Raw genomic sequence first — 27,692 nt, 5'->3', positions numbered from 1 at the left:
GGGTAAATTATAGAACACACTTTTGAATCTTTTTCAATATGCCATCCAGTTAATCTTGCTTGTATGCACTAATGACCTGGTTTAATTTGGTAGTCTTTGCCAAGTCAAGCATCGCTATTATTATTGTTCATGTTTACACTTGGTGGTTTGAACAAACCCCTAATGTTAAGTTTCCAATCTTTCACCGTTTGTACTACAGACGGAGAGAGGTGTGAAGTTACTTTTCTGTGGCAGGTTTTGACACTCTAGCAACCACCCAGAGCACCCTGTAAACCACCCAAAACACCCGAGCAACCAGTTAGCAACCATCCAGAAGACCCTAGCAATTCCTTAGCAAGCACTCAGAAGACTCTAGTAAAAACAGACAGGAGTCAGTAATTTATGGTAATGTTTTATTTGGATCATTTTTATGTATTTTTATTGATGCATTTCTAAAAATTGTTCTCAATACTGGTGTGGACAATATTATAGCTATTTTTATAGCTATCATTCTTGGTGTGAACGGCCTTAACTCTAGCAAACAAATACTCAACCTAGTAACCCCTTAGCGACCATTCAGACCACTTGGCAACCTCCCAGAAATCACAAGCAACCCCCTAGACTCCATCCAGAACACCCTAGTAACCATACAGAAGAACATAGAAACCACACAAAACACACCAGCAAAAAGTAACACCCTCGAGAGCATGACTTAGCAACCATCCAGAACTGTCTAGCAACTCCTTAGCAATCACCCAGAAGACTCTATAAACCACTAAAACAGCAACCACTCAAAACTGCTTAGCAACTCCTTAGTACCCACCTAACCACTTCTAAGACTATAAAAACCACCCAGGGTACCCTAGCCATCTAAAAACAAATTAACCAGGCATCCAAAGCAACCAGTTTACAATCATATAGAACACCCTAGCAACCCCTTAACAACCATCCAGGACATCCTAGCAATGTGGAGGTGTTTTTTAAATGCATGGGCAAGCACCACTCTTTTTTCTTCTGAAAATATACAAATCTAATTGTTTTGTTTTGTCTGTTGATTTCTTCCACCTGCAGGTAGCGTCACAGCATCCAGAACAGGCACGCTGGAGGAGAGCGCTCACTCCGAGCCTGTCCCGCTGAAAAACCGCATGGCTGTGTACCAGGCGGCGGTTTCCAAACAGGACAGAACAGGCTTCTCCAGTTCGGTAGGCTTTACACGCACACGGGTGAAAACTGATCCAATCATAGGAGACTCATTTGGGATGGAAATACAAGGTGTAAACAGCAATCTGACCACTTGTGAATGAATTGTACAAGAGGGATTTTAAAGGGATAGTTCACCCAAAATTGAAAATTTTCTGTTAATTTGCTCACCCTCAGGCCATCCAGGATGTAGGTTACTTTTTTTCTTGAATAGAACAGCAAAGAATATTTTAGATTAAACTGTGGTCTTTGGTGATTCTAAAAATGCAAGTCAAGGGCTACCAGTTTTTGAGAATAATAATAAAAATATAATACCCATAGCTCCTGATGATAGACTGAGGTCTTATGAAGTGAAATGATAGGTCTGTGCAAGAAGAACATTATTTACAACATTATTGCCTGTAATCCAGAGCTTCAGGTACGGGGCCCGGAGTGATGTCTTGTTCACGAACTAATAATTTTTTTGAACCGTTTTTTTTTTTTTTTTTTTTTTTTTTTTTATTAACCAAATGAATCAGTTCGACAAATCAGACTGAACCACCTGAAACAGTTTGTGGCTTGAGCCACACAGATCTACAAGTTACTCAATCAAAACTCACTTTGAAGACCGATGAGCCAGTGACATGCGCATGCCTGAACCAAGCACTTGAATGAAGGAATGAAATGAATGTTTTTATGGTTTCACATTATGTAAAAAGGTGAGCTGTTGAACACTAGTTTGTTTACTTTATATGCTGTAGACATGTAAAACATTTTTGGGTTCTTTAATAATTGCGTATTTGTTATGACACTGTGTGATTACCTAAACTTGTGACTCAGTTATTTGAATCAGAAACGAACTGTCCAAAAGAACCAGTTAGAGGAAACGAATCAGATTTCCCCATTGCCTGATGTTATGGATTAAAGGTAATAATGTTATAAATAACGTTCAGTTTCTTGCACAGACTGATTGTTTCGCTTCATAAGACCTCAATATATCAAGAGGCACAGGTATTTTATTTATTTATTTTTTCTCAAAAACTGGCAGCTGCTGACTTGCATTTTATGAATCACCAAGGACCACGTTTTAGCTTGAAATCTCCTCTACTGTTCTACTCTAGAAAAAAAGTCACCTACATCTTGGATGGCCTGAGGGAGAGTAAATTAACAGCAAATTTTCATTTTTGGGTGAACTATCCCTTTAATTTCAGGTGTAAACAGGGATTACGTGATCCTGCTTCATAACTGTCAGCCATCAGTCATATTTAGACAAGCTTTAAGATCTTCTCTTGATCAGACTAACACTATTTATTCAGCAGTTCCCATCCGGCTGTCTGAGTGCCATCAAATTGATCAGCCAATATAATTTCAATGAGGCAAATCTTGTGCGGCACGCAAACTTGTTATGTCAACGTCTCATTAGAGCAAACGATCAAGGCTGATAAATTCTGACTGTTCTGCGTTTAAACACTGCGTGTGTTTAAAGACTGCGCTTGTGTAAAGTTCGGTTATGTTTAATTAATGTTTAATTCCAAACTCATTGATTTATACAGTAATTGCTGCCTTGATACATCAAATCACAAAAGAAACCAGTGTGCGTTTGATTTGCGCCCCTCGTCGCGGTAATGGAGACAGAACGTTTGACAGACAAACGCAGTGATGAGGACAGAGAGGGAGACCAAATGAATTAGACAAGCAGTGGACTTCAGCAGGCAGTACATTATGCAGAAACCCCGGTCTCCAAGGATTTGGCAGTTCTGGAGAAATCTCCTAAAAAAGGTTTCTTAGAAACAGAATTTAGTGACATCAGTAGTGGTTTTGATTCTGGTGCATTAGCTGAGACATGAGCAGAACACAATCACCCATATTACACAGGAATAAAATCATTATCTTCAACAGTATTTGTTTTTGTTTTCCAGTAAAACATCTAAACATTGTTAAACATTTAAATAAGAAGCCAAATGAAGTAGCATAAGCCTTGTTAAGAATAAGAATATACATTACCGTTCTATAGTTTTTGTTTGAGAGAAAGAAATTAATACTTTTATTCAGCAATTAAATTGGTCAAATATGACACATTTATAATGTTACAAAAGATTTTTATTTGAAATAAATGCTGTTCCCTTCTATTCATTAAAGAATCCTAAAAAAACTGTATCACAGTTTCACAAAAATATTAAGAAGCATGACTGTTTTCAACACCTATAATAATAATAAGCGTTTCTTGAGCAGCAAAGCAGCATATTAGAATGATTTCTGTGAAGACTGGAGTAATGATGCTGAAAATTCAACTTTGTGTCACACAAATAAATTACATTTTAAAATGTATTAAAATAGAAAGCAGTTTTTTGAAATCGTAATAATATTTCACAAATGCTGTTTTTGACCAAATAAATGCATCCTTGGTGAGCATAAGAGACTTCTTTTAAAAACATTACAAAAACCTAACCATCCCAAACTTTTAAACAGTAGTGTATGTTTTATATTCTCTGAATTAGGGTTCTTAACATGTGTTAACTGTTTTTTAGTTATAGTTTATCTTTTGACAAAATGTCCTTCTAATTTAGTCACTGTTTGTCTTGTCATATTCTTTGGTTTTAGGCAAATTTGCTATGTCTTAAACACTTTAAAAATAGCATTAAGTTAATTTTTACTGAAATCAACATTAAACGGTCTTTGTAAAAACTTAGAGCTACTAAGCAACATATGAGTGTAGTATAGTATTAGCTAATATTTAGACGTTATTGTGAATTCTTCGTTTAGAAGGAATAATTTCCATATTTTAGACTGTTTAGGATATATTTTAGGATATGTTATGCTTAGTGCGTTTTCAAGGCAATAGTGCATTCACGATGAATCTTAATCTCATCTTTTTCATTAGCAAAATAAAAAGATTAACACTGAATGAGGTAAAATCTTGCAATGTTATCCAGTTTTTCTTCTCTTGGTGATGCAAAGCAGCTTCGTGTCCTTGACACTCCAAAGCCAGAGTGAGGTGAAGGGCCGAATGTCTCTTTGGAGCCCACAGTAGAGAGGTCATGTGCGTGTGTGGTGACTTCATTGTTTTCTATGGCTTTGTCACAGTGTGAGAGTGAAATGTGATGATGGCTGAGCAGTGGGAGTTCAGAACCTCTCCAGAAACCCAATTCCCTCTGTTTCGCTCTCTTTCTTTCTCTTTGACCGGCTGCTAAAAACAGCATTGCACGTCCGCTCTGCGCCAGTGGAGGTCAGATCCCTACAGGAGGGGGAAAAGTACAGAGAAGTTACTGTTTCTGCTTCAGTACCAGTTAGAATCTACCGGTAGTATTAGTGGCATAATGTCGGCTCATCCCTCAGTGTTTTAAGTTTTAATGTTGCCGATAGAGTAAGGCACTTACAAGTCAAATATAAAAATGTAAATATAAAGTGGGTTTATGCTATATGTTGTTATGTTGTTGCTAGAGCTTAACTTGTGTTAAACCTGGAGTTAAGTTAGAGTAATGGTTTAAATATATCAGTGTGTTATTTAAAGCAATAGTTGTGGTGACTGCTGTAATATAAGAGCATTTTATAAGACAGATAATATAAGCCATGGTGACCTATGAAATATGTACTCTGAGTAAAATTGTAACAAGTAAAAATAGCATTTTGCTATGAAAATACAGTGAGTAAATCTAGTAAATATGCAAATTAGACTTATTATAGATGATTCTTATGTTCACAGAACTCGTTTGTTCACAAAAAGCATTATTTACCTACAACAATTCATGTTAAAGGAATCGTTCACGCAAATATAAAGATTTGCTGAAAATGTGCTCATCCTCTTGCCGTTCAAGATGTACAGTTGATGAGTTTGTTTCTGCATTGGAAGAGATTTGGAGAAATGTAGCATTACATAACTGGCTCACCAATGGATGCTCTGCAGTGAATGGGTGCCGTCAGAATGAGAGTCCAAATAGCTGATAAAAACATCACAATAATCCACACCAGTCCATTAATTAATGTCTTCTGAAGAAAAGAGTTGTGCATTTATGAGAAACAAATTCACCATTAAGGCATTTTTAACTTCAAACTATTGGCTCTGGCTAAAATATGAGTCCTCTATCCATAATACTGCTTTCTCTAGTGAAAAAGTTGGAGTGGTGTGGATTATTGTGATGTTTTTATCAGCTGTTTGGACTCTCATTCTGACGGCATCCATTCACTGCAGAGCATCCACTGGTGAGAAAGTAGACTGGAGGTCTGGAATCTATGGCAGCTTTCATTGGCCAAGGCCCGTCTATGAGGCCGTTTGACCGACATGTCAAGCAACCAATCACAGTTCGTTTCGTTCATCGTCACGTTTCGAGGCGTGGAAATGTCGCCACAATAACAGACCGGTGTGTAAAACTCGAAAAAAAAAACATATTTTAAAGATTCCATGCCACAAACTTTAAATATTTCACATACTTTTGAAAATCCAGCATTTAGTTGATTCTGATAAGCGCTCATGGTCACAGTTGTAAACACTAGGCTTTCTTCTTTCGTGAGGAGGTTTGGCGCCACGTTATCTTTGTTTCCAGGCAGAACGTTAAAGAATGCGACACACTTGTCTCGTGGAAATCCTGTAGAATTCAACCAATACGATGACGACTTCGACACTTCTGAAGTGTTTCCACTTTTGTGTGCCATATGCATCAGACGTTTAGCCAACGGTCCATGGGTGTGACCTCTGAGACTGAGACTAATGAGAAAGTGATGTAATGCTACATTTCTACAAATCTCTTCCCATGAAGAAACAAACACATCTTGGATGCCCTGAGGGTGAGTAAATTTTTTAGTATATTTTCATTTTTGGGTGAATTATTACTTTAACTATAGCTGTCAGACTGTCTATTTATATTTATGAATGTTTATTTTCATATTTTTATTGGTCATGGCAGCAGTTATACATCAAATGATGGAGAAGAGCGTTATAACCGGGCATATATCCAGATGCAGTGTAGTCTGAAAGAGAAAGAGCTGATTCAGGTGTCTGGGTTGCATTCTTGGAGTGACACTCTACAGTATTTCAAATCTTAAAAGTTCTGTATCCTGCATCTGATATTTAGAACTCCTTTGCAATATAGAATTGCACCATGTAAACTGCAGTCATTAATTTTGTAGATGGAATTAATTAGCAAAATTAATATATGAAGCAGGCTTAGAAACAAAGCAGACGGCATGCGCAAATAAATAACACTTCCAGAAGGCGACAGCATGGAAGAGTTAACGGGATTGCTGAGTAAATGAAACCTCACAGTATCAGGGCCTCACTATACCATGCCATGCAAATAAGACTGTCATGCAAAATCTTAAAATGTGATTTTGTAAAGCCACAGAGATAATGAGATGAGGGCTGGAATCTGTGCTTGTGTGTGTGTGTGTAAGCCACATTGTCTCATGAATATATGAATATTTTTGTTTGATGGTGGATGAAGACGAGAGACAAGTGATCACACTTTCACTCCCATAATCTTGCAGCTCTTGTAAAAGCATAAATCTGCTTAGCATGATTTTCAACGCAGGCGGTCTCTCTCTGTCTTTGTCTCTTTCTTCTTCATCAGGTCATGGAGGAAGCCGAGGTTTGTTCCCTGCCTGGGGGTCTGGCCAGTGTCCGCAGACAGTTCGAGAATGAGGGCATGTCATCATCTTACACGGTCACCCAGATTCACCACACTCACAGATCTGTGCAGGTCAGTGTTGGAAGATACTTGGAAACTGCTTCTCAAACTGGTAACTCGTAATATACAATCCTGTTCAAAAGCATGGGGTCAATATGTTTTTTTGTTTTACTTCATTTCAAAATATTAAGCAGCAAAACTGTTTATAATAATAGGAAAAACTTTGATAATAAGAAGAAATATTTCTTGAGCAGCAAATCAGACGATTTCTGAAGGATCATGTGACACTGAAGACTGAAGACCATTACTGGAGTAATGATGCTCAAAATTCAGCTTTTTCATCACATGAATCAATTACATTTTAAAATGTATTCAAATAGAAAACAGTTATTTTAAATCTTAATAATATATTTCACAGTATACTCTTGTTTTTAAAATTATTCATTCTTTTTTTTATTATTAAATAAATGCAGCCATGTTGAGCGTAAGAGACTTTTTTCATAAGCATTAAAAAAATATCAGAGATCCCAAAATTTTGTCAATGGTAGTGTATATATACGATTAAAAAAACAAAAACAAACAAAAAAACATTGATCTAAAACTATTTGATAATAAATGAGCCTTTTGGATTTGTAATGGTTAACATATCAGACATATGTTGGCATATGTATACAGTTAAAAGTTTGGACACTCTTCCTCAATTTTAGTTTTTTTTTTTTTTTTTTTTTACTTAACATTTGCTTTTGTTTTTTCTATACACAATGTTAATTATTGTAGTCAATTTTCCTAATTACGGTTATTTTTAGTAATATTTCACAATATATTTTATTTACAATATATATATTTCACAATGTATTCAAATAGAAAAGTCATTAAAAAAAGAATACTCCAGAAGTGTAAAAAAAAAAATTACTGATCCAAAACTTTTAAACAGTAGTATAAAATCAAATAGGCAGCCTAGTTATGTTGCATTGCAGTCGCATACATCTGTAACAAAATGTTTTCGATGAATAAGAACATGCAGGCTTTTTTTATACTTAAACATTACAGGCCAAACCAAATTACAAATATATATATATACTAGTTCAAAACTAGTTCAAATGCAATGAAGCGTATGGGTGTGAGATGCTAAAATACACAACAAATGTGTCCTGCATTGTTTCAATCAAATGCACTTCTGTTTACTTAGATACAGGACACCTGTGTATCTTTTAGCATGCCTGGCAACCCTTATCACCACTAGTTTTAGTTCTGGTACAGGTATTAGACGCTATGAGCATGCATGCAACTTCCACATGAGCAAAACATCTGGTGTAGAAAAGAGAGTGTGTGCATGGACTTTCAGAATAAGATTAATCCTCTTACAGCTGATCTTACACCAAAACCCGAAATCTGACACAATAACAAGTCAAATCTCTACCCATCTGTACCCTCTCAGATCTGCATAGATTCTCTCAAGCTTCTGAAGCTCATTAGCATTGGCAAATGCTAATATTTTGCATGCAGCGCCTGCCTCTGAAAAAAAAAAAAAATCTGATACTGCTCACATTGAGAGAATCAGAATGGAGATAAATTTTGGTCACAGTTTGTGTAAACCAGCTCTGCCGAGCCAAATTCAATCCAGTCCTCCCATCCATACCAGTGGGTCTGAGCGCGCTCTGCTCGCCCTGCAGGGACGAGGTGGCTTTAGTTCACTGATAGAGGGGAAAAAAAATCTGACTGAATACAGAATGACAGGAGAAAGTGGGAGATGTGCTCTCATCTCGTCTGCCAGCACATCAGCACTCAAGTGCTCTAAAGCCGTGCCTCTCAAACTGTGCTAGCTGACGTGAATCAGCAAATGTTAAATATTATGAAGCATATATTTAAATTCATTTTTTTTATTCTTTTTTTATTATTATGCCTTATTCACCATTTCTGATTGATGTGCAATTTAAAGTGTGCTTCATCCAGTTTTAAATGTGAAATGCATGTGGGATGCTAATCCAAGACACTTGATTATGAGCTGTGAAATTTGTTAGGACAAGCTACTTCGCAAATGTTATTGAGAAAAATCGCCAAAATCAGAGAGTTCTTTTTCCAACGACTGACTCGATTGACAACGATTGACTTAAATTAGAGGTGCCTGCCGATATGTCTGTTGAATTATGTGAAAGCTTTTTACAATTCTTTGTCAGTTGGATATCGGAGGTTCGAAATAATATACACTAAATATATTGTAGAAACTTAATTTTCTGTAAAGTTATTTTGCAAGAATTTGTATTGTGAAAAGCGCTATACAGATAAACTTGAATTGAATTAAGACAAATCATAGAAACGGTTGGTCCATATATAGTTTCTATAATAAATAAAAGCTTACTTTCAGAGATCGTCCCTGAGTACTGTAAACACGCTGTAGTTCAGCCCATGCTGAAAAAAGAAAATCTGGATAAGAGCGTTCTTTGCAGCTATAGACCAATCTCTAAACCTCAATTTCTGACCAAGATTTTAGAGAAAAGTATTCTTATTCAATTGGAGTCGCTCCTTGATGAAATTGATATTTGTGAAGTATTTCAGTGAGGTTTTAAGACGCACCATAGCACAGAATCAGTATCATTAAAGGTTTTTAAAGGGGTCATATGATGCGATTTCAAGTTTTCCTTTCTCTTTGGAGTGTTACAAGCTGTTCGTGAATAGATAAGACTGCTAAAGTTGCAAAGACTAAAGTCTCAAACCCAAAGAGATATTCTTTATAAAAGTTAAGACTGGTTCACGCCCTCAAAGTGCCTTATTTAAACATACCCCCACGTCTACGTCACGATGTGGAAAGATTTGCATAAAGCAGCCCAAATGTTCACGCAAAGAAAAAAGACATAACTTTATTGTTGCTGCCACAGCAGCTGCCATGTTGTGAAGATGCTGTGAATCTACTTTGTTTGGCCCTCCAAAAGAGGAAACAACTAGAAATCAGTGGTTAAATTGTATTTACAACAGTTCAACCCAAATATTCAGATGTGTGCAGCACATTTTATGGAGGACATTTTATTTCCTGATCCTGGGAGAGTAGCCTGCAATGCTGTCTGTTCTGACTCACAGTCTCTAAGTACGTTTTCATATGTAAAGGATTTGCCACTGATTCAAACGCGAGTTTTGAGCAGTGTATAGTAGCGCTTGTTGTTTGTCATTTCTCCGATCACAAATGCAGACATGGTTTAATGTTTACGTGGTGCGATGCAACGCAATGCGTAAAAAGATAGTATAAGTCATTATAACCCGTAATTATGTCCCCACTGGATGCTACAAAAGCCTAGTTTGTAATGGGTTTTATTGGTTTTGTCTCGTCGCGCCAGTGTTCTGACAATTTGTGCGACCCTGTCAGATTTTGCTACCTCCCATTAAAACAGATGGTAGCATAATTCAGAAGCAAAATCCTTTATTAACATGTACACCTACCCCAACCCTAAACCTACCCTTACAGTAAGATAAATACAGAGTTGGTACCATAATCTGATAGGTAGCATTATTTGTTAGAACACCGAGACACGGCATCACAGTATGTTAAGGGTGCGTAACATTTCCATCACACGCTTGAGGTATTCGGCCAAACACAGCACACCTCGCTTTTCAGACCGATGAGCTTTGTAAAAAACGATGCGTTTCAGAAAGGCGGGGCATAGAGGAGAAACAATAATGTACAGTATGTGGAATATAATTTGTTATTTTAACCTTAAACCGCATAAACACATTTCATTACACCAAATACACAAAATAATGTTGTTTTTTTAGCAACATCATATAACCCCTTTAATGGCATTTTTTGGCATCCGATCAACGGAATATGAATGCACTTTTGCTTTTAGACCTCACAGCAGCGTTTGACACAATTGATCATCATTTCCCAACTTTAAACATGTGTTGGCATCTCTGGAAATGCCTAAAATTGGTGTAAATCCTATCTGTTAAATAGAAGTTTCTCTATGGGTATGGGTGAGTGTACATTAGTTTCATCACCTTCATCATGTGGTATTCCTCAAGGGTCTGTGTTAGCACCGCTTCTCTCTCTAAATGCTCCCATTAGGTTCGATTCTGCATAAATACAGTGTGTCCTTCCACTGCTACGCAGACGATACACAATTGTATGTACCATTTAAGTCAAATGACTCCATTGCCACGGAAAGTTTGTTGGCCTGTTTAAATGATGTCAAGGCATGGATGTCTATAAATTTTTTGAGCCTAAATGAATCGAAAAAAGAATTGATTGTCTTTGGTTCCTCTGAACTTGATAACGCAGTTCAAATAAGCTGGGTCACTTGAGCCCCTTTAGGAAACATCACGTAAACATTTGGGGGATGATTTGCGATTAGCGCACTTTAATTTGAAAAGCGGATAAATTAAATCATCAAAAAGAGTTTTTTTTTTTTTCAAATTGAGGATGATCTCTAAGATTAAGTCATTTTTAACATTAAGTAATTTCACATTCAAGGTTCTCTCAAAACTTATGAACAAACCAGGTCCGGTTCTACAGGGGTGCTAAGCACCTCAAACGAAATCAATAGCACCCTCAGTTAAAGCTGTAATAATGGCATTTCATTGCAGATTTGGCAAACTATCCAGTGCGTTATGGTTTGTGCTCTGGAGATTGGTTTCTGTTTCAACATGTTTGTGCAGCGTTGAGCATTGTAGTCAATCACAGACATATCTATTGATTTATTAAATGCAACAGCTAATCAGAGACGTTTAAGTTAGAATCCACTCACCGCTTAAATCACCACAGTTTTTATTCAGGTGTTGCGTTCAGCACGAATCATCTTATTATTACAAAGTTTAGATGTAATATAAATAAGAGATTATAGAAGAGAAAGATTTTAAATTGCTTATAAAAGTTTACGTGGTGCACTGTAAATTTAGGGTTACGCTTTAGTTTAGGTTCTAGTTCTCACTATTAAAAATAGTTGCTTATTCACATGCATATTACCAACATATTGGATGTTTATTAATACTTATGAAGCACATATTAATGCCTTATTCTGCATGAACATATTTTAGATTGCTTTATCACACCCCATACATAAACACTTAACAACTACCTTACTAACTATTAATCAGTAGTAATTAGGAGTTTATTGAAGTCATAGTTAGTTAATAGTGATAATTGGTCCCTAAACTAAAGTGTGACCAAATTAGGTACATTTACTACAAATATGCTGTAAATATGACATTTTGAGAATCACTGCTTTAAAAGTTTCTCTATTTTTGTAGATTTTTATGAAATCAAGGTGCAAACGTATACAAACAAAGTGTAGTTTACTGAACATTAGATGAAATTTCCACATAAAATAGCTCAAGTTTGGCAGTAATCCACAGCTCACAAAGAGAAGCATGTTGTAAATGATAAGCACAGAGTAGACAAATGAGAGCATAAGCTGACATTATGTATCATGCAGCAGTTATTTGAGAGAAGGATCAAAGCATTCTGCTGCAGCAGGTCATCTCATTATCTGGGCTTTTTGTTACTCGTGGTGACACTAATTTATTAAACTTGTTTGTGTGTGCATGTTGGGAAGGATGTGTGTGTCAATGTTAATGTTAGTGTGTGTATGTTAAACTATAACTTGTGTCATATTCTGTGTGTGTTTGGTATGTAGGATGTTATTTGAGCTTGTTTATCCTTTTTCTGGATAATGAGATCTATGTTCATCTTTTATATTTTAGACAGGTGTGATTTTTTATTTTTTTTATATAGGTTATTTTCTGTTCAGATTATCTAACACAACCCGAAATGTCTTAAGCTTTCTTTAAGTTTTTTTTTTTTGTTTTTTTTTTTAAACAAAACATGTTTAAAACAAGTTTCTTTTCAACCACAGTCCTGTCTGTCAGTTTATCATCCAAAACTGATTTGCTTAATTTAAGCAGGAATACATGGAGAACTAGAAGCTACTCTTAAATTTAAATGAACAAAGAGTCAATAATCAGCATATTAATTTATATATATATATGTATATATATATATATATATATATACATATATATATATAGTATATATATATATATATATATATATATAAACATTTCAGATTGCCTCAACAGTTTGAGTTTGAAAATGCCCAGTCAATTTACATTTACATTTTACATTTAAATATATTTTTAAAAAGATATAAAAAAGTGGATTGTTAAATTTTTTATATTACAAAATCATAAAAATAATATATAAAAAATATTTTATCTTTTTATTTTTTTTTTATTTACTTAATTATAGATGTTTTGTCATGCTCTATTTTTATCCATCAGTAAAAGGTTACATTTTTAAGTGAAATTGATATCACTAGATTTTTTTTAATATAAATTTATCTTATTCAGTAAATGCCAATTTTTACATTTAATCTATAAATGAGAATCTTGTGAAAGAGCCTTAATTTTTTAACACAGTAATGTCACTGAGATGTATATCAGTGCATTAATGCAAAAAAATATTAAACCGAATCAAGATCAAAACTGAATTGAATCATGAGCTTGTGAATCAAAATAATTTTCTTTTTTTTTCTCTCAGTGCACCCCTACAAATGGCTTTTTTTATCCTTATGTCAATCAAGTTAAAAGATATCATTGAACAGTTCACTTCTGAGCGTAGCCAATGAACTCTGTCCTTTATTCCCATTTTCAAATGCTTTTTCGCTTTGAATCAAAGTTTGTAGTGTTGTGATTCATCTCCGAGCCGGTTGGTTTGGTTAATGACTTGGAACTCTTTATTAAAGTGTTTTTTGAAGTCTCTCTGGAGAAAATGAAAAATACTTCACCAAAAGCCAAGCATCTGAAGCAGTAGGCGGTCACTGTTGCGCTGTTGCTTTGATGAGTGTTTTTAAGTCTGATTCTCAGTCACCTTTGGTTTTAATGATGCAGTCTGCATCAGTGTATGTCAGTGGTATCTCTTTTAACGATGAGCGTGTGTTTTTGGGCTGTTTTTATGGATTGGTATTGATTTCATCCCTGTTGATGATATCACACTTGTTTATGTGCAGCTGCATGTGTTTGTGTGTGGGAGTGTGAGTTGGAACATATTACATCATTACAAAATCTGCTCATCCAAGGGCTGAAACCATTAAACCTGCTGTTTAACAGTAATTGACACTGACTTATCGTAATCCTAAAATGGAAAACAAAAATGTACAGATCAATTCCAAGCTTTAATTTGTGCTTGGGTAATGCAGATTTCATGCAAATATGCATAAATGAAATTTTGATTTATTATAATGTTGTTTGCTTGAAATTATGTTGACAAAGCATGTGTGTATTACTTCTGAAGGATCATGTGACACTGAAGACTGGAGTAATGATGCTGAAAAAAATTCAGCTTTACAACACAGGAATAAATTACTTTTTAAAAGGAAAGAAAAGAGTTATTTGAAATTGCAATAATATTTCACAACATTACTGTTTTTACTGTATTTTTAATGAAATAAATGCAGCCTTGTTGAGCAGAAGACCCTTTTTTTCTAAACATTAAAAAAATCTTAATTCTATATCTAAAATTCTTAATTTTGACCAGTAGTGTATATTTCGAATGTTAAATAATTTTCTAAATACTTTTTGAATACTAAATACTCATCACATTTCATGTATATTTTTGCTCACAATAGAGAGATACAGCAACACATTACATCACAAATATATTTGTTTGTGACTAAGCAAACAAAGTGCAGATAAGATATTTTGAGTGAGCACCTTCTTGGAAAGACAGTGTGTGTTTTTGTGTGTTTTTCTATGTCTCATCCTCTAACAACCCTTCTGTCCTGTCACACAGGAGGTGTCAAATTCATCAGCGATGAGTGTGGCGAGCAGCAGCGGGGGTCGACAAGTCTCGCAGCAGGTCTTCCTCCAGGATGAAAGGGTACGGACATTTTCAACAGCCCTGCTACTAATAACTCTCCATTTCACAAAAACCTCAGACACTAACAGTATTGGATCTCGCCAACATGAGCTGTGCTGACAATCACACGGCTCTTAATTTACAGTCTCAATAGTGCCTCTTTTCTGTTAACTATCTGCTGTGAAATGTTACAGCAACTGATCAGTTTTCAATAATGTGAAAATGTAATTTAGAAGCTGGAGGTTTTAGCATCATCATCTCCACATAAACACTTGCATTTACATTCATCCATTTGGCGGGTGCTTTTATCCTAAGTGACATGCATTGCATTTAACATATATATTTTATATATAATGTATGTATTGTATATATTTTATCAGTTTATACACTGCCTGAGAATCAAACCCATAACTTTGCCTTCCTTATAATAATCTCATGGTAAAGGATACTAAAAGTGATTAGAAATGAGGACAATGGGAATAAATATGGTTTGTTGAAAACCTGCGTAAATAGATGATAGAGTATAGTCCCGTAGAATAATTAATGGAATACTGATTGTTAAATTGAGTGAGCAGATCAGTGTCTGTTGAGCAGAATAAAAAATAAAACACTAAAACCCTAAAACATTGCATTTGATAAGATTAAAAATGCTCCAAAGGCTCTTGTCATGTCGAAGTCGCATTTTAAAAAATATGTTATTTGTATGTATTTTAAAATATAAAAATATAATACAAATAAATATATTAAAATATAAAAATATTATATTGTGAAAATATTTTTAGTATGAATTTAATAAAAAATATTATATAAAAAATATTTTCCTTTTTATATGTGGCTCATCTGATTAGAATTTACTATCTTTGATTTTTTTTTTTTTTTTTTACTCAAGTGTAGCATAATTTAGTTGTTTTTGCACTAATGCCACTTTTATTATTCATTTTATCTTTTGGTTTGCATTCATGAACTTTCAAATAAAAAAATTCATTCAATAGATTATCCAAAAATATGCATTACCACATGGCTATTTAATATATAATCCATTGTATTAATGCGCTACTTTTATCCATCAGTAAAATGCATTTTTCAGTTGTTGTATTTTTTATTGACCTTAACATTACAAGATCATTTAAGAAACCAGGTGTTTTATTTATTTTCTAGTTTATTTTTACATTTCCGTAAATGACAGAATTTTTGCATTTAATCTGGTAATGCAAGTCATGTGAAAAGACCTTGATTGCTTTAAACTGGGTGTATGTGAGAGACACTGTTACAGGGATACCTTACTGGCCACATTTCCATGTTGAGTTTTAAAAATGTTATAATACTCAGCATAATATTATAAACTCAGCTGCTAAAGCAACACCACGTTCAGTGGTTTGACTCCACATACTTATAAAACACAATGCTTATGAAAACATCTGCCAAATGCATAAATGTAAATTCAAGCCAGAACTGTTCCTTTAGATCCTTTGGGATGCTCTATATTTCATTATTGCATATGCCACTAAATTGAAGTTGTTGTATTTATTTTGCCATATTACAGGCTGCCCATGATCAAATCGCTCATAACCGGGAGGTTATTTCTGGTTATGAGAATCATCACAGTGAAACGGGTAAGTTTACCAGCAGTAATTTATAGATAATAAGTTCTATATCACACAATTACTCATTCTTTGATTTACAGTGTATTTAATAGAAGCTCAAAACATGTATTTAATTTGAACTTTTGCTTCCAGAGGAGGAAGAGTACTATCCGAGGCTCTCAACTAAAGAACTGGCACAGCATTTTGAAAAGACTATTGAGGAGGCAGCCCCCAGCAAGAAAATTAAGGTAAGTCTTTTTTTGCCTACATTTCTACTCTGACACAAGAATGTATTATACTTTAATAGGATTCAGTGCATAAAAATACTCTGCTTACCATCTTTTTTATGTTTCCATGAGTCCCTCCACTTTCAACACCATAGTTGTAATGAGCTTCTTAAGACTTGAGAGCATGTGTTATTGTAAATTCACTTTACATCTGATATGAGTTATTGTTGTGTCTTTATTGTGCATCTAAAAGACAATGCAAAGTGTGGTGTTTCTGACTATAAGTCTTGCTCTCAACACTTTTTTTTTGCTTAAGAAATCGGTTTACTTGAATATCAACACTGCATAAGTTATTCAGACTGTTTCTTTAATATGAGTGTAATTAGTTTTTGTTCACGTATGAACACATTAAAACAGAAAAAATGTAATGAAAACACTGCATTAAAGAAACAGTCTATAAAAACATGTCTTACTGTCTTATACAGTTTGCTTCTCAAATAAGTTTTCTTGCTTTAGAGATTTTTACATATTTTACTTGGGAAATGTCAAAAAGACTAATTTATACTCATTAAATAGACATTTTTGCAGTGTGCTGTAATTTTCAAGTGTAGTACATGATATTGATGGTTTTATGGAGGAAGTGTGTCTAATATATTCATGAAGCTGTTTTTTTTTTTTTTTTTTTTTTTTTTTTTAATATATGAATTGGTTTGGTTAGAAAAAATTTTTTTTTTAGTTGGTTGATTCTTTCAAATGCAGAAGGCATACATAGTGCTGCGGCTGAGCAGTTATAAAAATCAGATAACCTTTTCTTGTAATTGTGTAAGGTGGTGCTCTTTATTTATTTTTATGACACTCAAGCAGAACCTTTTAAAATGATTTTTTGCTGGTCTTTTTTGAATGCACAATAAGGACACAAAAATACTGGAGAGGCTTTTAAAATAATATGCCCAGATTTGGACATTCAGTTTTAAAAAATTAAATTACTTTTCTGATCCAGCTGACGTATAAGCCATTTCATGTTCATTATTCTCTATCTAAAAGATTGAACGTGACAAAAGCCGTTCACAGCTGCCATCAGATGTGAACACGTCCCATCAAACTGTGATGAGTGAAATATCAAGTGCTCTGAACAGTGTTGCCTCAGACAAAGTGGAAGAAGGTGAACAGAGTTATGAGTTTACTTCTGATGATGATGACGATGATGATGATTATGATCTGGAATATCTGCCACCGCCCCCACCGGATTTACTGGAGGAACCTTCAGACGTTGTGGAAAACTTTCCTGAACCTCCAGTGAAACACACAGTGAACAGACAGCAATACTACAGACAGAGGGAGCTATCAGAGCTGAAACGTCTCTGCAAACACATTCACCCTGATGTCAGGAAAGACCTGGAAAAAGAGTTTTACGATGACGAGGGCATTGAAGCAGTAGGAGAAGTTCAAGAGGCAGCATATCAGTTTGAACACACCGGCAGCAATTCAAACGGAAGCCCAGATCGCGAATATTTGGAGTGGGACGAGATTCTGAGAGGCGAAGTGCAGTCCGTACGTTGGATGTTTGAGAACAAACCCTTGGACTGCATCAAGGATGATTCAGATAACGAAGAGGATGGCAAAAAGATCATTCAGCAGGACATCATTCCTGGAGGTGATGTTAAGAACAGGGCTTTGATGTTTGAGACGCAGCCCATGGATACATTGGGACTGCAATGCAATTCAGCTAAACAGAACTATCTAGTGAATGAAGTGGGGAAAAGAGATGTGCGGGCGGCCGCCTGGTTGTTTGAGACAAAGCCAATGGATACGTTAAATAAAATTCACACTGATGATGAGCAAACCAAAGAAGTCATCTTTACACAAGAAGCCACTGAAGGAGATGTGAAGTCTGTGAGGTACATGTTTGAAAACCAAGAAATGGATTCTCTGGGCGACACTGAAACCATGGATGAGAAGCAGCTGCTGAGCCTGAAGTCTGTACTGGAGGAGATCAAGTCAGAAGTGAAGAAAGTCATATGGATGTTTGAGACGCAGTGCATGTGTGTAATGAGGGAACACTCCGGTGAGATGGTGTTGATTACTTCTGTCCGCAGAGAGGAGACGGAGAAAGGTGATGTCAAAACATCAAGATGGCTCTTCGAAACGCAGTCATTGAATGACATTGACATGGACCTTTCTCAAGTCAGGCTAATCTCCAGTATATCCTTGGAAGACAACCAGCTAGGTGATGCGAAAAGGGGAAGGTGGCTGTTTGAGACAAAGAGGCTTGACTCCATAAATGCCCAATGGGAGAGAATGCAAAAGCAGCGGAAAGAAGAGATTTTTGGGGCAGATGTACGCAAACACTGCATGGTGTTTGAGACACAGCCTATGGACACGCTTAAAGATGATGCTAACTCCAGACCTGTTACCTCAGAACAGATCATCGGAGGTAACGTTCGCTCTGTGAGACACTTGTTTGAAAACGCTCCACCGGATGAAGTCAAAGAGCTTCCAGAAGTGGGAAAACTAAATAAAAAAGCAGTCTTTGAAGAAGGAAGAGGTGATGTGAGACACCAAAAATGGATGTTTGAGAATAAACCTCTGGAGAACATTAAAGATGAGGATGATGAGGTAAACCGACTTAAGAAAACCATAGCGTCTGATGAAGAAAGAGGCGATGTGAGACATCAAAAATGGCTGTTTGAGAACCAACGTTTGGAAGATATTCATGAGGAAAAGAGAGAGTTTGTGAAGACAGTTGATTCAGAACAAATAGATAGAAGTTACAAGGGTGATGTCCGCAGAAATTGTTGGGTGTTTGAGACGCAACCGATGGAAATGTTAAAGGATGATTCCAATGCCAGGCCAGTAAGTGCAGAAGAAATTCTAGGAGGTGACGTTCAGTCTGCCAGACACTTTTTTGAGACTGCTCCAAAAGATGAGATGAAAGAGCTGGCAGAGGTGGGGAAGCTCAAAAGAATGATGACATCTGAGGAGAAAGGAGACGTTCGACACCAGAAGTGGCTGTTTGAGAGCCAGCCGCTGGAGCAGATCAGAGAGGAGAGAAAGGAAATAACAAGAACGGTGAATCTGGAGGATATAGAAAATGTGGATGTGAGCAACTACAGGCAAATTTTTGAAACATATGATTTAAGCCAGTATGACGAAAGTCAGAAGATTCAAGTTGAGGGTGTCACCACTGGCTCTGTTAGATCAAATAAAAATCTATTTGAGTCCATGCCATTATATGCACTGCAAGACAGCTCTGGGCATTATCATGAGGTCAGAAATGTACGGCGGGAGGAAATCGTCAAAGGAGACGTCAGAAGCTGCCAGTGGATGTTTGAAACTCGCCCTATTGACCAATTCGACGAGAGCATCACTAAATTCCAAATCATAAAGGGCATAACACAACAAGAGATCGAATCTGGAGATGTCAAGACGGCCAAATGGCTCTTTGAAACCCAGCCTCTTGATGCTATTAAATATTTTAGCAATATTGAAGATGAGGAGTGTGTTAGGGAGACAGCAGAAATAGTTAAAGGTGATGTTAAAACCTGTAAGTGGCTTTTTGAGACCAAACCTATAGACATGCTTTATGAAAGGGAAGAGCTTAAGAGCACAAAGGATTCTGGTGAAGTTCAAAAAGGTGATGTGAAAACATGCACTTGGCTTTTTGAAACTCAAACTCTTGATGCCATACAGAATAACTCTGAGACGGTGTTGCAAACTCGCACTGTGAAACAAGAGGACATTTACGGAAAAGATGTCTGCATGGCACGCTTCCTGTTTGAGACAGAGAACCTGGAGAACATAAGTGGAGGACAGCGAGAAGATTTTAAGAGTGTTACTGAGATAGACATACAATCCGGGGACGTGTCCCGGATGAAATACATATTCGAGACCCAATCTTCCGACGTTATGAGCTCAACCTCTGAGGATTTCATGAGACAGCTGAGGAGTGCTCAAGCTGAGGATATTCAGAAAGGAAATGTTGGAAACTGCAAATGGTTATTTGAAAACCAACCCATAGATAAAATCATAGAGACCCCCGGCGAGCTAAAAGGAGCTCGCACGGTACAAGACGTTCAGGGAGGAAATGTTGATAAAGGCAGATTCATTTTTGAGACCTACACGTTAGATAAGATTCAAGATGTGTCCTCTGAGGCAGAAATGAGAAAGCTGCAGAAGGTCATCAGAGAGGATGAGGAGAAAGGAGATGTGAAAACGTTCGCCATGATGTTTGAGACTCAGCCTCTCTATGCCATCCAAGACAAAGAAGGTCATTATCATGAAGTGACCACACTTACAAAAGAAGACATACATAGAGGTGATGTAGTAGGAGCCCGTTGGCTGTTTGAAACAAAGCCTCTGGACTCAATTAAAGAGACGGATGAGGTCTATCTTTTAAAAGCCGTTACAGAGGAAGATATCCAAAAAGGTGATGTCAGCTCAGCAAGATGGAGGTTTGAAACCCAGCCCCTTGATAAGATTGCAGAAGATGCCAAAATAACCATCAAAACTGTCGAAGACATTCAGGGAGGCGATGTAAAGACAAACAAGCAGCGTTTTGAATCCGATGCATTGTCTCAAAAGTTGGTGCGTACTGTCAGTATGAGTGAGATTCATAAAGGGGATGTTAGGACAGCAAAATGGATGTTTGAAACTCAAACAATTGATCAGATACATGCTGAAAAATCAGAAGATGAGATGAAAACTGTTGTTATGGAGGAACAGCTGAAGGGGGATGTCAAACAGTCTGTATGGCTATTTGAAAAGAATCCTCTTGATCATGTTAACGAAAGTGACGAAAGTAAAAAGGTAATTTGTGAAGAAATCCCCAAAGCAGATGTCAAAACCACAACGTGGCTTTTTGAAACAACGCCATTCACTGAATTTAATGAGAGTAGCTTGGAGAAGACAGAAATCATTGGTAAAAGTGTTAAAGCCACCCTCAATGAACTGTTTACCCAAAGAATGGTAGACAACAAAGGTATCATCATAGAAGCCGATGAAATTGGAGATGTTCGCATGGCTAAGTACAACCTCATGAATAAAGAAGCTCCCCAGATCCAAAGAGAAGAAATCATTAAAGGAGATCTGCAAAACATCATGATGAACCTCCTCAACAGACAGGAGAAAACCGAGAGGGCAATCGTTATAAATGCAGAGGAGAGGGGAGACATCAGCGGTGCCGTACATCAGCTACTCCAAGAGCACAGCAGCACCTCGGTGGAGAAAGAGGAGATAATAAGAGGTGACATTCAGGAAGCCATAAACAACCTGCTGAAAGAGGAGAGCACTGGCAAACGGGGCATTCTCATTCAAGAAGACGAAAAGGGAGATGTTCGTATGACAATCTACTCTTTATTCAATTCTCCTGAGGAATCAAGCACTCAGAAAGAAAATATAGTTGGGGGTAATGTGAAAGGGTGCCTTGAGAGACTTTGCAATCCAGACACAGAGGAGATTGTGAGAATTGAAGTGGATGAAGCAGAGAGGGGAAAGGTGAGCTTTTATTCTACATGTATTGAGTCGGGTGCACTGGATTACCTCAAAAAGCTGCAGGTAGAGCCAGATGAGGCTAACCCGGGTAAAATTGAAAAAGAGGAAATCATCAGTGGTGATATTAAGGGAACGAAACTCAGCCTGACACGTAATCAAGCTCAAATCGGTCGTCTGGTGGACAGGGAAGATATAGTCCCAGGCGATGTTCATAACACGGTTAAGGTTTTCATGACCGAACCTCCAGTCTCATTTGAACATTTACAGAGAGAAGAGGTTGTGAAAGGAGACCTGCAAGCGGTGATGAATTCTCTGACGCAGTCTGTAAACCAGACAGTTGTTTTGGAGAAAGAAGAAGTAATTCGAGCTGATTTACCTACAACCTTGAGGTCTCTAGAGGAGGCCCAAAATCAGCCCAGAGAGGTGGAAAAGCCCGAAATCATTCCAGGTAACATCAAAGGAATGCTGAAATCACTAAAAGACTCGGCTTCCAACAAGGTGGAAATTGTCCTAGAAGACTTGGTGCCAGGTGACATCAAAGGTACATTGAAATCGCTGGAGGAGGCCAAACATGTAGTGAGAGAGGTGGAGAAGGAGGTGATTGTAAAGGGTGACATTCACACAGCAATGCAGAGCCTACAAGAAGCATCAAATGAGAGAAAGGTTTGCCAGCAGGAGATTGGTGTCCAGGGAGATGTGAAAGGCAAGATTCAGCTCTTACTTGAGCCTCCTCCATCTCCCAGAATGCAGCGCAGGGCGAGCACAGAGGGCGATGTGAAGCTTTCCATAAAATCACTCTATGACACCCAAGAGCAAGTGCTATCAGAGAAAGAAGAAGTGATAAAAGGAGACGTTAAGGGCACAATAAAATCCTTAATGGAAACAGCTGAGAGAGCTAGCCCAACAATTCCCCGAAGGCAGCCGATAAGAAAGGTCAAAGTTCCTGCCAAGACTCCGTCTCCATCAGTGAAAGACATCCCGGCACAAAAGCCCACCCCTGCAGTTAAAAACCTTGATATGATTAATGAATCAAAGAGAAGCGCTCACAAGCAATCTATGCAAAACAAATACGCATCTCACGAGAGCACAGCAATCAACACTCACACCACAGCATGCAGCCAGGAGACAGAGACCACAGTGCTGGAGCACAAAACAATTGTTCAAACACACGGCGTCAAAACATTGAAGACCGACTTCCGTAACCTGAAAAAAAGTGGCTGTAAAGGGTTGATCAAACTAGATAAAAGAAAACAGCAGGAAATCCGTATTCCAGCTCCACCACCTGACCCCAAGCCCCCTCTGCCTCTCCCTCCAACAACGCCTCTGGATTATGATAGCATCTCCTTCCCCACTCCTCCTCCGAGCATTAGGGGTGATCATGATCTTCCCCCTCCCCCTACTCCCCCTCCATGTGATTCAGCCAAGACAGAACTTGACCATTTACCTCCTCCACCGACCCCACCACCTCCTCCTCTTGCCATGGCTGATCTAGACCTTCTCCCTCCGCCTCCCACAGAACAGGAGCTAGACCTTCCGCTGCCCAACATAACACCATCCAAACCCACTAAAATGACCGTCAAACCCGTCAAAGCACCAACATTGTGCAAAGTACCCAAGCTTGAGCCAGCGATTTCATTTGAGCAAATGGATGTGCAGGCTACACGAAAGACCAAGAGTAGAAAAAATGTCACCACATCATCAGTTAAGTCCACCGTGATATCCTCTGGAATTCAGTCTGTGTTTACAAAACAGCCACCGGAGTCTCCACGGCCTCCCAAGAAAGTTTTCGCCCCATTGATGCTCACCCCACCCGCCTCTCCTCCTCCGCCGTCCAAATCCCCGGTAAGCAAATTTAAAACCCCATTAATACAAGCTGAACAGAAGTTCAAACAGCAGAGGGAGGAAAGCTGCACGCCGCCACCGCCGTGCTCCCCGGCCTTTGAAATCCGCATGCACGAGTCAGTCAGTGCAGCCCTTGAAATGCTTTCTTCAGAGAGCACAGGCACGGTGCAATCAGAGGCAAGCATATCATTTGATTTCACTCAAGAGAGAGCTGAAAAGAGTGTGACCAAATCCGAATTAGCCACAGACTCATATGATTCATCCAAGCACACAGCTTTCTCAAACGCTCCCCCAAGCAAGGCTTTGATCGCTGCCACAAATGAGAAATCTCCTCCAGAATCTCCTGGTATTTCCTTAGTTAAACAGAACATTATCTCTAATCAGTCATCGCAGGGCTCTTTGGGTCAGCAGCAGACCACCTCCACTTCAGCTAAAAAGAAAAAGAAGAGATCCGTGACGACCAATATACAACAGGTGACGAAGACGGTTATTAAAAACACAACCAAAGAAGAAATAAATGCCTCTGTCAAAACAGACAAACCTCAAAGTGTCTCTAAAAATAAATCTGAGAATGTTGAAAAGGATGTGAGCAGCATATTTGAGGACAAAACAAAAGAGGAAAGCTCTCCAAAGAAAAATCAAGAAAAAAACTCCCCTGATCGCTCCCTACCAATCAAAGAGATTCAAATTAAGGATGCTGAGCAGAAGCCCCAAAAGGCCGACAGTCAAAAGGCTAAGAAAGTAAGTAAAAGCGCTAAACTGGAAAGCAAGGAGAAAGCCACAGCGGAGCAGGAGAATGTTCAGGTGAAAGAAAGCAGAGAAAAAAGCCCCACAGAAACAGAGAATAAAGTCGAGAAAGAGGCCAAAGAGAAACCTGTAGAGGGGCCCCCTGCCACTCCGAAAAAGAAAAGGAGGAGCAAGAGTAAGAAAGACAGAGAAGCCGCTCAAAGCAACAATGCCGCATCCATCTCGCCCACAGAGGCCACGTCTGCTGAGCCTAAGTGGCCAGTCCTAACATCTGAAGAAAAACAAGAAGAAATCACCGTTGTGCAAACACAGCACACCATTCAAACGGGACAGACTGAGGTTTACAAGGAGGTCATCAAAACTGAAAGTACAGTCCAACAGCAGAGTTTTCAGGGGGAGGGTGTGACTGTAAAACTTCAGAAGCAGGCCAGTGGAACCCAGCAGATTCCTGAGGAATCAAAAGATGAAAGGAGAAATGTTCCAATAAAAATGACAGGCAAATCTGCACAAAAGGAGACTGCTGAGTCCTCGGTGGAGAGTGCCACATCTCTAAGACAAGCCGAAGCGCAGAAGATGTTGTCTCGTATCTCAGAGTTACAGGGGGTTGCGGGAAAAATGGACTCTAAGTCTGTGAAGACGCTGCTCAATGAAATGCCCGTCTGGCTTCTGGGTCCAGAAGAGAAGAGTGATTTGGAAGGGGCAGCTGCCGAACACAATGAACAGAAGCTTAAAGAAATTCTCGCTCATGTTAAAAACGTTGTTCAAGCTAAGCTAATGCACTTTGACGGCGCTATTGAAAAGCATGAATGTGAGGCCACCTCAGAAAAATTTGTCTCTAGTGGAGCCATACAAAGAATTTCGAAGATTTCCATTGGTTCTACAAAGTGTGAAACACAGAAGGTGGTCAAAGAGGAGACGAAGACAACGCGCAAGAGTCGAAAGCAACAGATGAGCAGCGTTACAACTCTTGACCCCAGAGCTCCATCTCCATTGTTACGGCTGCGCTCTCCCTCACCTACGTTCATCACCATCGAGTCCACAAAGAGAACCGACTCGCCACAGAGGGCAGCACCTTCGCCTTCCCTAACACCACCGACGCCTCCTCCACGCAAGTCTGAGACGCCAAGCTCTCGCTTAAGCAGGGCCTCTCCTTCACCCTCCTCGAGCCGGGCAGATAGTCTGACGCGGCTCAGAAATGCCACAGCTACGCTCTCTCGTGGTGCCTCGCCGGATCCGGTGCCACACCTGGTGGTGGCCCCTGGAAAGAAGTCAGAAATTGTGGAATTTCCTGCCATGTTCCAACGGCAGATAAAAATTGATTCTAAACATGTTGAAGAGGGGACTCTTGGGTCTTCTGAAACGCAAGTGGTGACCGTTGAAGTAAATATCGCTAACGTAAGTGGAGATGCCATTATTATTCCAGAGAGTGCAGTGAAAGCGAAGGAAAATCTCTCTACGGATGACCTGTCTGGACAAGCCAAAACAATTGAGACGTCAGAAGGGAAAGTATGTATTAGAAAAGACCCAGTTGACAATACAGAGAAGCCTGGCAGGGAAACTGATGACCTGGAGCTTGATACGGAGAAGAAAGCAAGACAACAAGAGGATATGGCTGCTTTCAACATCAAGGATATTAAAAATGTTTTTGAAATGAGTGAGCAAAGTTCCTTCATCAAAGAGCAACAAAACAAACAGGAGGAACAGGAGTCAAGAGTGAGTGAAATTGCATCTGAAGGTTCAAAGCCTGAGCTTCCTCCAGAGAGGGAACAATGCTCCCAGCTGAGCTCCCCTCTGCTTGTGCGCAAAGATGTGAAAGAAGACAAGTCTGTCGATCCAACAGGATTTTCAGAGACAAAAACAGTCACTGAACATTATTCTTCTGTTGACGAGTTTGGCACTAGAATTATCGGATCAAGAAGCACCACGGCGGTTTCCACGCAGTCTCAAAGCGTTACAATGCAACGGGTGCCTTTTTCCTACGCTGATGCTGTGAAGAAAAAGACATCAGAGGTGACGGTGTCACCTGAGGCCTCTGCAGAGGAACTGATGAAGAACTTCCATAAAACATGGACAGAAAGTGAGAGTGTGTTCAAAAGCTTAGGTGTCACAGGTGAGAGAGCCAAGCCACGTACTAGTGCATCAGACCGAGACTGCTGTGCTGGGTAAATATGCCTGCAGTGCATGATATGAATGAAATTTAACAGCAAGCTACTGCAAAACTTCTAAAGGTACATTACCGGGTCAAACTGTGTGTGTTTCTAACTTTTGTCTTTGCCAACAAGTCCACATTTAGATGAGTAATGTGTATGTTAATGTGACAGTCATAAAACAAATGTGACTCATCGCAGTTATTTGCATGTTAATAGCTGACAATTTTACTTGAGTTTAAAAGAGTTTGAAGTTTAAGTTTCAAATAAAGTTTAAAGTTTTAAATAAATAGATGTATCTATTTATTTTTCAAATTTACATTTCATTTTTGAACACAATTTTATTTATACAATGTGACAAACATTTCCTTTTTTAACGTTTAAAAAAAATCAAATTTTTTATTATGCCACACATTTAATAATTCATTAATTTCATGTATTTCTTTATTTAAATTGTATTATTATTTTATAATTATTTATTTTGGAATACCACACATGCATTTGTTCATATTATCTGACACATATCACTGAACTAAGTGTCCTGGGAAATCACAGAGTTTGGGGAGCAGCCTACACTCTTTTTAGCCACTTAGAAATGCTCTCTGCCTACTCTCGCTTGCAGCACCATCAAAGAATCAAAAAAGACAGTTTATCAGCTTAGAATTTTGAATATCTCAATAGCACTGAGTGCTTTCTCCATAATTGCCATTCATCTCTGTCTCATTTGCATTTGAGAGTGCTGCAAGAATCAAATGTACTTTAAAAGCAGAATGTTTTAGGGATTTATACAGAACACCGACTGAAGGAAAACAAAGCTCGAGTTAAAAATCTTGCCTCTGTGTGACCTCAGAAACAGCAACTTGGCTTTGTGTGTGTGTGTGTGTGTGTGTGTGTGTGTGTGTGTTTGGTTGGTTTGTTTGTTTCTTTTTAGAGACTCCAAGTTTGCAGGATCATTACATTTCCCAAAATAACTCTACAAATGATAAACCAATTGTTATTCAGACTTCTATACACTCAGCTGGGGAAAATAAATA

General features: G+C 38.1%; 1 protein-coding gene across 1 annotated transcript in view; it reads left to right on the top strand.

Annotated features, from left to right (window-relative positions):
- The window catches only part of LOC109096460 (xin actin-binding repeat-containing protein 2-like), a 39,014-nt gene that overhangs the window by 9,521 nt on the left and 1,801 nt on the right, over positions 1–27,692 (top strand). Inside the window, exons 2-7 of the mRNA XM_042731854.1 lie at positions 1,051–1,181; positions 6,723–6,851; positions 14,557–14,643; positions 16,166–16,235; positions 16,359–16,453; positions 17,477–26,621. Of these exons, the coding sequence (XP_042587788.1) occupies positions 1,125–1,181; positions 6,723–6,851; positions 14,557–14,643; positions 16,166–16,235; positions 16,359–16,453; positions 17,477–26,621 (9,583 nt within the window). The 5' untranslated portion in view covers positions 1,051–1,124. The remainder of the gene's footprint in view (positions 1–1,050; positions 1,182–6,722; positions 6,852–14,556; positions 14,644–16,165; positions 16,236–16,358; positions 16,454–17,476; positions 26,622–27,692) is intronic.

This window comes from Cyprinus carpio, chromosome B9 (genome assembly GCF_018340385.1).
Source record: "Cyprinus carpio isolate SPL01 chromosome B9, ASM1834038v1, whole genome shotgun sequence".
NCBI classification, from domain to species: domain Eukaryota; kingdom Metazoa; phylum Chordata; class Actinopteri; order Cypriniformes; family Cyprinidae; genus Cyprinus; species Cyprinus carpio.
The sequence above is the reverse complement of the archived record's forward strand: the minus strand, read 5'-3'. Positions and strand labels throughout refer to the sequence as shown.